Source organism: Lepus europaeus, chromosome 7, assembly GCF_033115175.1.
Source record: "Lepus europaeus isolate LE1 chromosome 7, mLepTim1.pri, whole genome shotgun sequence".
Classification (NCBI taxonomy): Eukaryota; Metazoa; Chordata; class Mammalia; order Lagomorpha; family Leporidae; genus Lepus; species Lepus europaeus.
Genome location: NC_084833.1, coordinates 1,058,533 through 1,071,721, shown reverse-complemented (window position 1 = coordinate 1,071,721; position 13,189 = coordinate 1,058,533). Strand labels below are relative to the sequence as shown.

The 13,189-nt window shown below is 56.7% G+C and overlaps 1 protein-coding gene across 2 annotated transcripts in view; it reads left to right on the top strand.

Annotated features, from left to right (window-relative positions):
• The window catches only part of KCNQ1 (potassium voltage-gated channel subfamily Q member 1), a 282,518-nt gene that overhangs the window by 130,594 nt on the left and 138,735 nt on the right, over positions 1-13,189 (top strand). For both annotated transcript variants that reach the window (XM_062195648.1, XM_062195647.1), the window contains one exon: positions 11,204-11,324. In XM_062195648.1, the coding sequence (XP_062051632.1) occupies positions 11,204-11,324 (121 nt within the window). The remainder of the gene's footprint in view (positions 1-11,203; positions 11,325-13,189) is intronic.

The window sequence follows — 13,189 nt, the reverse complement described above, 5'->3', positions numbered from 1 at the left end:
GTGTGTGTGTGAGAGAGAGAGAGAGCGAGCGAGAGAGAACATCTCCATATTCAAAATGCTGTGTGTTTCTTCAGTTTCTTGGACATTCAGATCCATGTCTTTCATCAGATGTGGGAGCCATTACATCTTCAGATGTGTCTGCTGCTGCACGTCTCCGCTTCGTCCTGGGACTCCATGTTGATGTTTTGTGTGCTTCTTGGTAGACCAAAGCTCCCTCAGGCACGGCTCGCTTCCCCGCCTTCCGTTCTCCTCAGACTGGGTCATTTAACTTGATCTCTTAAGCCTTAACCAAGTATTTTTTCCTGCTAAAGAAACACTCTGGTGAAGTTTTCATTCACTCTACTTCTCAGCTTGAGAATTGTTTTCTGACTGACATATCTTCATTGATACTCTGCTTTCCTGGTTCCTTTTAGTTCTTCTTCATAAATTCCTTTAGCTCTTGGAGCATAGCAAAGCAGTTTATCTGAAGCCATTGTCTAGCAGTCCAGTGTCTGTTTTTCCTCAGAGACCGTTTCTTCTGCAGATGAGCCCTGCAGTTTTTATTCTCTGTACGTCCACACATATGGAAAACTGGGAATTCTCAGGCTCTGTGTGACAGCGCTGCACATCCGCCACCTTCCCTGCTAGGCTTGTTCTTTGTGCTGTGGGTTACAGCTGCCTCTGCATCCGTGTCTTGGTCCTTATTCTGGTTTGTCTTCAGTTTATACTTTCACAGACTGCCATGGGAATCCCAGAAGCCAAAGTAGGAGAGAGAAAAGAATTTTCAAGTTAATTCTGTGCTGGGATATTACTTCAGCATTTAGCCAGGCTCTTCAGAACCCTGGCAGAGCCTTCACACCGAGCTGGAATTAACCCTAGAAATCAGCCAGAAGCGAGAGTTGAGGGCGTTCTTGGGCGCTCGCTGAGAATCATGCAGCACTGGGCACACGCGCGGCTGTGTAGGCTCCCGGCACACACAGGCACCGGGGAATGTCCTGGCTCCCCAGTTCCCAGGACTCTGGTGCCCTCTCGTCTGTCTCCATTGGACTCCTTTTCCGAGGTCACTGCCGTTTCTTTGACTGCCTTAAATGTTTCCAACGAATGTCCGCCATATTCTGCCTGCACTGACTTGCGCCAGGCAAAACAAAGCACGTGCCCGGCATCAATCATTCAGACAGCCCAGAGACAATCTAGAACTCACAGAATCCTTTGAAAATGAGATCTGCCCTGCTCCCTCCAAACTAGGGACCAGGGTCCCACACGGAGCCAGCTGTCGTCTTCTGGACTGCCACCAGGCTAGGGCAGTCACAAGAGCAGGCAGAGGGGCCACAGGCGTTTTGTGCCGTTGTGCTAACTGGTGTGCTGGTGACTCGGTCGCTGTAACCACCGGTTGCTGTCCCGCACTCTAACAAGGTTGACTCTGCAGGTTTTGCATTTGTGTTTATTTTTTAAAAGATTTATTTATTTGAAAAGCAGAATTACACAGAGAAGGAGAGAGAGAGAGAGAGAGAGAGAGAGAGAGAGAGAGAGAATGAATATCAAGGTCTTCCATCCACTGGTTCACTCCCCAGTTGGCCACAATGGCTGGAGCTGCACTGATCCGAAGCCAGGAGCCAGGAGCTTCTCCCAGGTCTCCCACATGGGTGCAGCAGCTCAAGCACTTGGGCCATCCTCCACTGCTCTCCCAGGCCACAACAGAGAGCTGGATCGGAAGTGGAGCAGCCGGGACTAGAACCGGCACCTGTATGGGACACCGGCACTACAGAAGGTGGCTTTACCCACTACGCCACAGTGCCAGCCCCATCATTTTTTTTATTTCTTAATGTTTCTGTGAAGTGAGCGGCCCCTGGAGATACCAACTCCTTTCTTTTACTGTCTCTTGCCAGCCTCAACGTGCTTGGTGCAACATCCTGAGGCTCTCTCCCTAACTCTACCCAGACCCCGTGAGCACTGTTGGGCTTCGGTCCATTTCTCCAGCGGATGCAGGTAGCCCCAGCATTGCCTGCTGGTGCTCATGAAGCAGGCGTCGCGGTGGCTCTGTTCTGCTGCCTTTGTGGATCGTGGCTGGGGAGACTGAAGCCAGAGGGAAGGGGAGCGGTATTCTGTTGTTCTCCAGACGTGACTAAAAGTTTCTTGTAAAGAAGATAAGATTTATTTTATTTATTTGAAAGGCAGAGTGACAGAATGAACCTCTGTCTGCTGGTTCACTTCCCAGATGGCCACAACAGCTGGGGCTGGGCCAGGCTGAAGCCAGGAGCTAGGAAGTCTGTCCAGAGTCTCCCATGTCACGTGGGTGGCAGGAGTCTGCGTATTTAGGCCATCTCCTACTGCTTTCGTTGGCACATCAGCAGGGAGCTGGATCAGAACTGGAGCAGCCAGGACTGGAATGGGTGCTCTGATAGAGGATGCCGGCCGCACAGGCCGTGACTTAGCCCACTGCACCACCACAGAGGCCCCGGAAAGCTGTGTGCCTTTCCCTTATCCCTTGTGCCACGCCTGCCGGCCTTCTTCCCTGATAAAGGCTGCCCCTCCTCCACCAGCCCCCCCTCTGCACAAGCCTGAGGGGAGGGGTCCTTGAAACCCGAAACGCCAGCTGCTGCTTCCCTCGCTAGGTGCCCCGGCAGCCTCCGTGCCCCTGGACACAGCCTAGTCTGGGGAAGCTTGTGCCAGTCACTGAGCTCCATGTGGACGGCAGGGACTTGCAAGGGACACTCCTTGGAGATGTTCTGTCAGCAGCACGGAGAGCTGGGCGCTTTCTGTCCTCGGCCGGCAGGGAGGCTTTGCTGGCCACCTGTTCCGGCCTGTCTTGTGTGTCGGTGAGCAGGGCTGGAGGTCAGAGGTAGTGCTCGTGAGAGGGCCGGGCAGGTTTGCGTCATCAGTAAGGCCTCAGAGTGTATGGCACATGGGCGTGGTGTGGTGGGGAGACATGCTCCTTGGGGCCTCGAGTTTAGGTGTGATGTGTCCCTCTGTCCCTGGTGCCTGCCACCTGACAGGGCCTCTGTGACTGAGCTGCCCGCCACACCTGGGCCGGCTCCCCAGCAGCCGTTTAACTTTAGCTGTGAACCACTCTGCTCCCTAGAAAAGCCGTTCCCAAGGAAGCAGCCTCCTTGCTGCTGCAGGTTTTCCCTGCTCCCAGAAAGCCCACCCAGTGTTGACCGGGCGGTTCCTGAGAGCCTCAAAGTCTGACAGCATTGGAATAGGCCATAGCAGACAGAGGCCACCGTGGGTTTTCGGGAAATTGTTTGTGCGGGTGGGGTCAGAGCTGAGGGGCGCCCCTGAGGCCCCAGGCCCCGTCCTGTGCACAGCCCTCCTGCAGCCAGCAGGGGTGGGGAGCCAAGCTGAGCTGATTGCTTTTGACATCGGTTCACAGCAGGTTGACGTTAAGCCCCCGCCCGCAGCTCTGGGGTGGCTGTCACTGTACAGGGTCCACCCGAGGAGCCACGGAGAGCCTCTGGGCTGGGGTCTGGCCTGGCTGGAAGGCAGCATGCGCCCTCGGGGCCCAGGGGTGGGGCCCCAGCAGATGTCTGGACTTGGTGGCCAGGGCCTGCAGCCGGATGCTGAGGAGGCCTGCAACTCGCTTCCCACTCGGCGTCCTGAGAACATCTGTGCCACGTCCAAGGCTGCGCCCTCACTGATCGCTGCGATTCTCGCGTGAAGCTCAGAACTGGCACGTTTCCGCGATGCTGTGATGAAGGCGGAAAGATGCCTCTTCGTTAGATTAAAACATTTTTTTCTTCCTGTGTAATTTGGCCTTGAGAATCAAGGCCACTTTTTTGTTTTCTTCATCCCAAGGCCTCCAGGAACTTCCCTCCCCACCTCTCCAGAGGTTTCTGGGGAATGCCGTGTGAGCTCAGCTCCTGGAGGAGAGTGCTTAGCCCAGATTCCATTGTGTCTCAGACTTTCCTGGGGCTGCTCGGCTGCCTGGAACCTTCCCTGAGACTGTCTTGGGAGACCTGGCCAGTAACTTCCTGCAGCATGGACGCCCAGGCGGCTCGACGGGGCTGTGTGGGTGGCTCTGCCGTTCTCTTCCCGTTGCCTGGGCTCACTCGGGGCCGACCCAGCCTGGCTCTGCCGTTGCCTGTGCTCTTGAGTGCCCCTGCTCTTCAGACCCTACCCTGGGCCAGCAGACTCCTTTCAGCCCCCTCTCCAGATGTGTGTCCTTGGGCTCGCCACCCCCGGCCAGGGGGAGGCCTGTGCAGGGGCGGAAGGAGTGGCTCTGTGGAAAGCCCGCGAGCTCTTGGGATTTCTGGAGATGCAGAGGCCACCCTTGGCTCTGTGACATCACGCTTGCTGAAGCACCCTCGGGTCATGTCTGTGGTCACAACCTTGACCATGTGTGGGATCCAGCAAAGTCCGTGATTTGCTCCACGCAGCTGCCTCCACGAGGGCGTGGGCGGGGCATGCTGAAGGTCTGGGGGGCAGTAGAAACAGCCACCAGCCCTCGGGACCCCGGCCCGGAGGTCCCCGGGGCACGGGGGCTGCAGGCTGGCTTCCTACGCAGCCTGGTGAGGGCCGGAGGTACAGCGCAGTTCCTTCGTGACCGACATCTCCTGAGGCTCACCCGCCAGCCTCACGTTTGTCACACATTCCTGAGGAATCTCTTGGTAACAAATGGTAGAACCCCCACCCAAACTAGCTTTAGGACAAAGGGACATTTTTCTGGCTCGTACATTCAGAGCCAGCTGTTTCAGACACAGCTGGACCCCAGGGCAGTGAGGATCTCGCTCTGCCCTCTTGTGCTCCCCCCGCTTCCCCAGCCCCTTCCATCCGTCGGCCCCTGGGACGGCCCTGGCCTCTGGCAGCCACTTGCCCATGGGTGCTCACCAGCCTGCCTCTGCCGTGGCTTTCCCCACAGCAGCTGCCGGAGTCAGGCCAGCTTCTGATAAGCCCCAGCCAGCCCAAGAGCCATCCTTGGACCTGCAGCCAGGCCTGGGCCACGCCACAGTGCCCCTTCTGGGGATATCCAGGGGACACCTAACCCCACACACTGGGAGTGGGAAAAGAGGGGCCCTCAGGCAAGATCCGAGAATCTGTTCCCAGAAGCCGGGCCTGGCTGTGGGCAGGCAAAAACAACAGGTGCGCACTCAGGCAAGGTATTTCCCTGGTCGGAGCTGGAGGCCAGCTGTGCGTGTGCTTCCACCACGCCTGTTCCTGGCAGCTGTCGTGGGAATGGCTCTTGCATGTTCTCTCCACGTCCCTTGCTTCTCGCCTCTGAGGACAGACACAGGTGGTGGCGGGGCCGCTCTGGCTCGAGGGCTGTGAACCGGGCACGGGCGGCTGGCACAGGCTGTGGGCTGCGGCTCAGCAGAGTCACGCAGAGCCTGGCTGCAGCTGTTCGGATGCCCTGGGGAGGCTGCTCCGTCACAGTGCAGGATCCATAGAGCTTTAGCGAATCTGCCGGGGGCGGTGCAGGGGGAGATTCCCTGAGGGGCCCTGGGAAGGGCAGGAACAGCTTCTGTTTATCCCCATGGCGGGGGCCAGCTCAGGGGGTTCACCTGGGCCAAGGCCCTGGGAGGACTTGGGGGAGGGTCGGGCACACGTATCCCACGGCCACCCTGGGGAGGGGCGGTCCCTGGGGCCTCAGAAAGCTGGTAGAGTGAGAAGGCTTGGGTTCACCTTGGAGATCAGGCAAGATTTTAGTCAGTCAGGAGGGGGCGTTACTGTGGAGGGGCTCCGCCCTAGGCGAGCTGTCCTGCAGGCAGAGGGCAGAGGCCGGCCTGGTCAGACACTCGCTGCCCAAATGCTGACCTGGTGCGTGTGGAGGTCAGGGAAGTGGGAGCTGACGCCCTTCAGGGCAGCCCTTGAAGGTCCGTGTGGCAGGGAGAACTCTCACAGCTGCGAGCCGTGTGGAGGACAAAGGGCGTGCTGATGAATTCTGCTATCAGGATAGCACGCAAAGGGCCACGCACTGGCCAAGGGAGACACGAATCCAGGAGATTTCCACAAATTACGGTTTCCTGGCCTGTGACACTGCTCTTCCAAATGGAAGGCACAAGTACGCAAAGGAAGGAAAAGAGGTGCCTGAACCCTGCCTGCCCAGACACGACGTAACGTTTGCCCCGCTTCCTCCCAGTCTCTCTGCCTACACCACTTTCAATGAGATGAAAATCTCCCAGTTGAGCAGGTCCATGGGCAAGGAGGGAAGATGATGGGCTGAGTGTGGTTCTGGTTCTCCTGAGAGGGGGTGAGACTTGGCAGGCGGCGGCCCCAGCTGGGGCAGTTACCACGCCTGCGGCAGCATTCGCCATCCCAAACCTCCCATTTTCCTAGAAAACAAAATTGTTTTGTTCTGCTCTGAAAATCTAGGCCCAGACTCTGGCCTTGACAGGCGAAGGCAGCCAAAGAATGAAAGCGTAGAACTCTGGGACCGTCTCAGGAAAGTGTGACTTTGCCGTCACCAGGCCGTGGTGCTTTTTCCAGAGCCGTGCACTTGGGACGGTTCAGGAGGGGGTATCCGGCACTGCCCTGTGCCCCCCGTGGGCCTGCGTGTCAACACGAGCTGCCTCCTCGAGTCCTCCTCTGCAGCTGCAGGCTCAGAGCTGTCCGGTGACTTTGCTCATCTTTCCGAAAGATTAAGTTTGAGCTCATTGTGCACGGGGCAGGGGTGGGGGGTGGTTGGGCTTCTTGGGGTGCACCAATTGCCCCAGGTCCTTGTCTGAAGAGGGCAGCACCACTACATGTGGGAGGAGCAGAATTCCTACCCCCAAGTCCCCTCCACCACCTTCTAGATACCTGGGCTGGCTTTGACCGCAGGTGAAGCGAAGAGGTGCCCGCCCTGTCACTGCCTCCCCATGGAGGGGGAGCCCCTCAAGTCTCCCCCCAACACCAGTGAACAGACCACAGCTTCTCCTTTTGACTTGGATAAACAGCCCTGTGGAACCCCCCCGCCCCGTGCCCTTTACTGCAGGGGCCACATGTGCCCTTCCCAGGATTAAACCAAAGAGCACACATTCCTCTCTGGCAGGTGCAGGTCCCGCCCGCTCCCTGCAGCCAACTGATGTGCACACACCAGGGTTGGACCTTTCTCGGGAGGTAGCTCAGCCTTGGCCCTCAGGCCTCACAGACAGCACCTGTCACTCTGGGGGTCTGCAAAACAACTCTCGTTCCGTCCTGACTGTGCCATCCGCTCCTTCCTTCCATACACAAGTGACCTAGACACTGAAGTACGTGCTTGTCTGTCGTCTTTTGCAAAGGAACTCCTGAATCCTGGATCAAGTTCTAGATCTGTCATATAAACCGGGGCACTCGAATTGGCCCCAGATCTCTAGCTGGGGGTGGCGACAAGCACGCACCGGCCGCGGACCTATAGGCCTCTGAGTTCGCCGGTCCTTGCTTGGTTCTCCAAGGATGTCACAGGCAGGGAGACCTTTTCCCAGCCATGACTCAGTAACGTCTGTGCAGTTTCCTGCTGGAAGTCTGCCACTGGCCCCCTCGGCCAGGAGCGCCTGACTTTGTTTACGTTCCCTGATTGCTAGTCAGGCGCAACACCTTTCCACATGCTCATCGGCCTTCCTGGATTGCGCTTTCGCGATGTGCTTGTGGGTTGGCTGTTTTTTAATGAGGTCACTTATATTTTTCTTAGTGACTAGCGGGAGTTCTTTGTATTTTGTGGGAACTGTTTCATGGTTCTTTTCGCTAAGATGTATTTTGGCCGCGAGGTCTTAGACATGCTTCATAGCTTTGCTTTTCATGATCCCCTAGAACGCCAGGAATGGACCCTCATGCGTGAGGTCGTTCAGGGCCCAGCATGCTTCCCCAATGCAGGTAGCCAGCTCCCCTTGGGTGTTTTCCTGCAGAGTCCATCCTCATCCTGTGATATGCCACTCTCTCGATACGTGAGCATCCGTCATTGGGGCAGGGGCTATTTCCCGATGCTTGATCCTGTCCTGTTGGCTCACGTGTGTCTGCTTGCATCAGCACCATGCTGGCCTAATGACAGCTTTGGAAGAAGTCCTGATGTCTGGTAGATCAAGTTCTCTCTTTGTTCTCCAAGAATACTGCCAGTTCTTGGCTGTTTGAGCTTCCAAGTAAGTTCTTGAATCATCTGGTCAAGAGTCTCACATGTAAACCTTGAGACTTTCACTAAGATTTGGAGAGAGTTACTAAAATTGAGAGAGAATCTTTTCAGTACTGAGTCTTCTCCATGTGTTTATGTCTTCTTCAGTGTCTGTCATTAAAGCTTTATATATAAGGCTACCACTGCGTTCAGGGTCTTGTCTTTTTACGGAAGAGAGGGAAACATAGTCCTTGCTTCCGTCTCACCAGCTCGCGCTGACATCAGCACCTTTATGACCATGGTATGTTGTCCAGATCGGAGACAGCTCACTCTGATACATTCCACAAAGTTTCAGGTTACTCACTGACCCCAGGTTCCCGAGGCCGTTTGCTTCATGACCCACGGGGGAGTCAGGCTTCTGTTTTTGCAGCAGTGTCCGTAATCTCCTCTTGGGCTTTGACAGCTTTTCAAGTCACCTTCTTCATGCCCTTGAGTTGACTTCATGACTTTTGAAGAACACTGGTTGAGTGTCGGTGTCACTCAGTCTGGGTCTGTGTGATTTCAAAGGATTAGACTATGGTTCATGGTTTGGAAGAAGAAGTCACCAAGACGAGCTAATTTTTCTCATCACGTCCTATCACTACTCCATGACATCAACATAATTTGTCACCGGTGATGTCAGCCTGGACCTGCTTAGTTAGCATGGTGCTGGACAGGTTCCTCCACTGTAACCGAGTTACTGTTTTTCCCTTTCCATGGTCTAGTCTTTCGAAGCAAGTCATTAAGTCCAACCAAAACTCAAGGGGAGGGGAGTTCAGCTCTGCAGGAAAGCATCAAAGAATCTGACCATTCGCTCAAACCACCACAGCAATGAAAACATATTCTGGGGGTGGCACTTTGAAGAATCTCCCTAAACTTTCGTCTTCTAATTTTAGCATTCATCCACGGCTGTTTCCCGGAGCAAATATTACTGCTGGTACATTTCCATTTTCTTCATGCCTTCTACATTTATTTGGAATTCTTCTGTAAGAAAAATTTGTCCCTGTCCTCTGTTTAAACTTTATCAGAATAGACTTGGGAATATCTTTGCATTACAGTCCAACACTATCGTTATTTTGTTGCTCCAGTTGTTCCAGCTCTGGTCTTTGGCTTGGTCATCTGTCCTTTTGACATGGTCCCCATCCTTTTCGCTGATGTTTTAGCATCCCCTTCCTTCCTGGCAGGACGCCAGCCTTCACACTCATGTTGTGTGGCCCTCATTTAGTCAGAAGCGTTCCTTTCGCTGGAGAATGAATGGTGTTTAGAAACAGCATCTGGACTAGGTGTGCTCATTGCCACCGGGGTGTCATGGCTTCTGTCTCCTCTCAGTGGACAAAGCGAGGACATAGTGCATGCACATAGCCCAGTGTTCACACGTGTGTGTCTCTGTGAACACTGTACTGAGCTGACTGCAGTCTCATCTCGATGTCCCTGACCAGTGTTCACCCTCACCCCTCCCCCGCCTCCTGGCAGGACCCTAACTTGCCACCTAGAATACAGTGATCCTGACAGTCCTTTTTCCGTTAGCCCATGCATCCATTCCAGATGCTGTTTTCCGGGGCAGTCTCAGCCACGTTCTTCTTCCTGTCTCTTCCGCGCTCCACCTTGCCTGGGTGACCGTTAGAACCCACTCACCATCTGCGTCCAGTGCAGGGTCCTTGAAGGCCCTGATGGATTTTTTTGTGTGTGTGTGTGTCAATCTGCACCCAGTCAAATTCACCCTTGGAGTTGTGGGCTTTGACAGTTGCCTAGAGGCTTGTATCCACCACCGTAGCATTGTACAGAGGAGTCCCTGCTCTAAAAATGCTCTCCTGTGGTTTTTTTAGTACTCAGACACGCCTCCTCCCCTAACCACTGGTGGCCGTTGACCTGTTTAATGTCCTGCCTACAGTTCTGCATTCTCTGGAGAGTCCCACAGATGCGATCAATCATATAATACGTAGTTTTTGCATCTAGATGCTTTCACTGCATGTTATCAACAGGATAGTATATAAAAATCTACAAAACGACGAGCAAAAATGAGCAAAGGGTATGAACAGGCAACTCTTCAAGAGGAAGTGCAGCAGCCACCAAGCACATAAAAGGTGTTCAGGGCAGGTGGGAACGCCGGTGGGGATTCAGCTTGCACTCACGCCTGGCAGGCCCTGCCAACGAAGCCAGCAGCCAGCCTGTGGACGTGTGGGGTGGGTAAATAAACTGCCGGGACTGCTGTGGGAAGTAATCCAGCAGTCTTACAGTCACCAAGGACGGGGCCCCACCCCTGTTGTACTGCACCACTTTTGAAGAGATACAGATGAGCACATGCTGTGACTGAGTGAAGCGGAGATTCTATGCGTCCTTGAGACGTGCGACAGCTGGACGGCGGCAGAGTGGAGCTAGACTTAGCCCACTGCCAGGCGAGAGTTAAACCCGCATGGTCTGCCTGGAGAAGGTGGGGTGAGCGTGCTGTGGGCTAGCAGGAGCAGGGACACTCCTGTTGGCATGGGCCACTCATGAGCAGAGGGGAGTGGGAACTAGGGGTCTAAGTGGCAGTTCACACTGACGACCTTGGGGGAAGATGGCCATCGCGTATCTTTAGATTATTCTACTTCTTACGAGTACTTAATTCTTTCTGCAATAAAAACCTTAGATGAAGAAAAAAGCAAACGCAGACCACGTGCTGGTGCCAAGGGTATAGCGTGGAAGCTAGTGCAGGTCACTCCCCCAAGTGGCAGCATCAGAGCTCAGAGTGGACCTAGGATTTGAACAGGAAACCCTCGGGGTTCAAGCAGCTTGATCCGCTGCTGTGGCCTGAGCAGGAAGTGAGGCGAGGCGCTCTCTGGCTACCTCTCCTTCCTGGGCTGCTGATGGGGTGGCAGGCCTCCTCTCTGACCAGACCTGCGCCTGTCACCTTCTGTTTCATTCTTGATCGCAGTGTCAGGTACAAAGCTGGGGAGAGGCCCAGAGCCTGAGGTGGGGCGAGCCTCGGTACCTGAGCTCAGGCCAGGCCCAGGTACACTGGCCTGTGTTTTCCTTGACCACTGAGGTCTTGAGAGAGCAGGGCTGAAACTTCCAGGCCCGCTCTCCACAAATCACTCAGTGTGCGAGCTCGTGGCTCCTTCTCATGGTAGTGGCTGGTTGGGGAGGGCGTTTGCTGGGAGCTCTAGCACGCCCTGGGTCTAACCTGCTACGTCCCACACTTTGCCACAGTGAGGAAGAGCCCCACGCTGCTGGAAGTGAGCACGCCCCAGTTCCTGAGAACCAACAGCTTTGCCGAGGACCTGGATCTGGAAGGGGAGACGCTGCTGGCCCCCATCACCCACGTGTCACAGTGAGTGCCCGCGTGCCCAGGCAGCCACAGAGCAGCCTCGCACCCGGGGGCGGGGTGTCCTTTTCCAACCAGGGCGCCGTCTGCTTGCCCAGAGGTTGCCAGCCACCACCTGCCTCAGGAAGCCAGGGCCGCTGGCCACCGGGGCCCAGCCCCTGCACCCAGGCACCAGGCAAGGAGGAGAGCGGGGATTCCCCCGAGGCTGGGAACATGATCCTCTTGTTTTGATTTATGGGAAAGCAGACTGATCGCTTTCCACTTGTGTTCGTGCTCTGCGCATCTGAGGTTATTTTTCTCTCTCACGCCCCTTCCCCCACTCCCCAGAAAGGGGCGACTTTGTGTTTTCACGTCTCCCCGTGGAACCCTGGCCAAAGCCACGGGGCAGATGCCGGGTTCTGTCTGCCAGTTGCCGCTGCTGTCCTCAGGGGCTCCTTCAGGTGGAGGAAATGGCTGATTTTCCACGCCTTCCAGTTGGCCTCACAGCTGGCCTGGGATGCATGCCCGTCCTCTCCGGCCGTCACAGCATCGCCAGGCCGGTCCTCGGTGCCCAGCCAGGCTGTAATCCCCCTGCGGCAGGGGCACCCGGCGGGGATGGCTGTGTGCTGGGCTCAGTGCGGCACGCGGGCTCGTTTGCTGCCGCCCTGCAGCGAGCTCCCCTCAGTGAGTGATGCGCGCCACCTGCAGCCCTCCTCAGGCCCCTTGCCGGGCTCCTCCCTTGTCTCCGCCGTCGCCGCTGTTCTGAGCAAGGTTCTGTTCCGCACTCTGGGTTCAGGTCATCCTGGACTGTGCAGGCTTTGTCAGGGAGGCCGCCAGCCGGCTGTGGAGCTGGCCTCTGGGTGCCGGAGGACCCCGGGACGCAGAGGACTGGACGCTGCTCATGGAGCCGGGGCTGGTGGGGCAGGGCCCCAAGCAGGCCACCCCGGAGAGGGCCAAGCAGGCTTGATGTGTGACTCTGGTCAGACAGGACCTGCCAGCGGTCTTCCCAGGCTCCCAGAGAGGACGGAGCGGGAGAGGGGAAGCCAGTTGCTAACTGGAAGTTAGAGGCGACACAGCTTGGTAGACACCCCCAGCAATGGGGCCGTGAGTCTCTGGGCCCCGTGGAGCCAGCTGGGCACACAGATGGAGCAGCTACAGGCCAATGCAGGAGGGCAGAACCACGCTGGCACTGTGGGCTTGAGCCGCCGTGCCCTGTCCACCACATGATGAGCCTCGGAGCTGCATGGCAGGGGGATGGCAGGGAGCCTGGGACCCCAACAGGCCCCACAGTTTGCAGCCGGACACCACCCAGACCTCACGGGGCTGCTCGTCCTGGCCGTTCTTGTTCCCCCGGCCGGTCACCTCCTCGTGGAGTTCATTCTCTTCGTCATGGAGCAGACTCCAAAGAATCACAGCCCAGACCCCGCCGCCCACCCAGCCCGGTAGTCTGGCCCCTAGGAGGCCCCTGCGGGAGCCCAGGTGAAGAGAACTGGGGACTGATGTGGCTCCCGGCCAGGCCCGAAGCTGCCTTGAAGACACCTGGGGTGTGTGTTGGGGGTGCCGCCCACGATGGCATCAGCGCCCTGCAAGCTCCCTGGAGCCAGCAGCTGCCCACTGCCCCAAGACCGTGTGGCTGTGTGGTCCAGGGCGTCAGGCTGTCCTGTGCCCTCTCCAAGGTAATGGAACCTGAGACACCTGGGGAGCCCAAGCTCTCTGCCTGTATGGGCCTAGTGTTTCACTGTCTAGCGAGGCTCTGTGGGCCTTCCAGGCCAGCACTCCCAGGAGTGCTGGGGGCGTCACCTGGGGTAGACCACAGGCGACCCATCTTCACACAGCCAGGTCCCTGCCCTGGGACCCGCCCAGGCTTTCCCAGAGCTGGCCCTTCCAAAGCA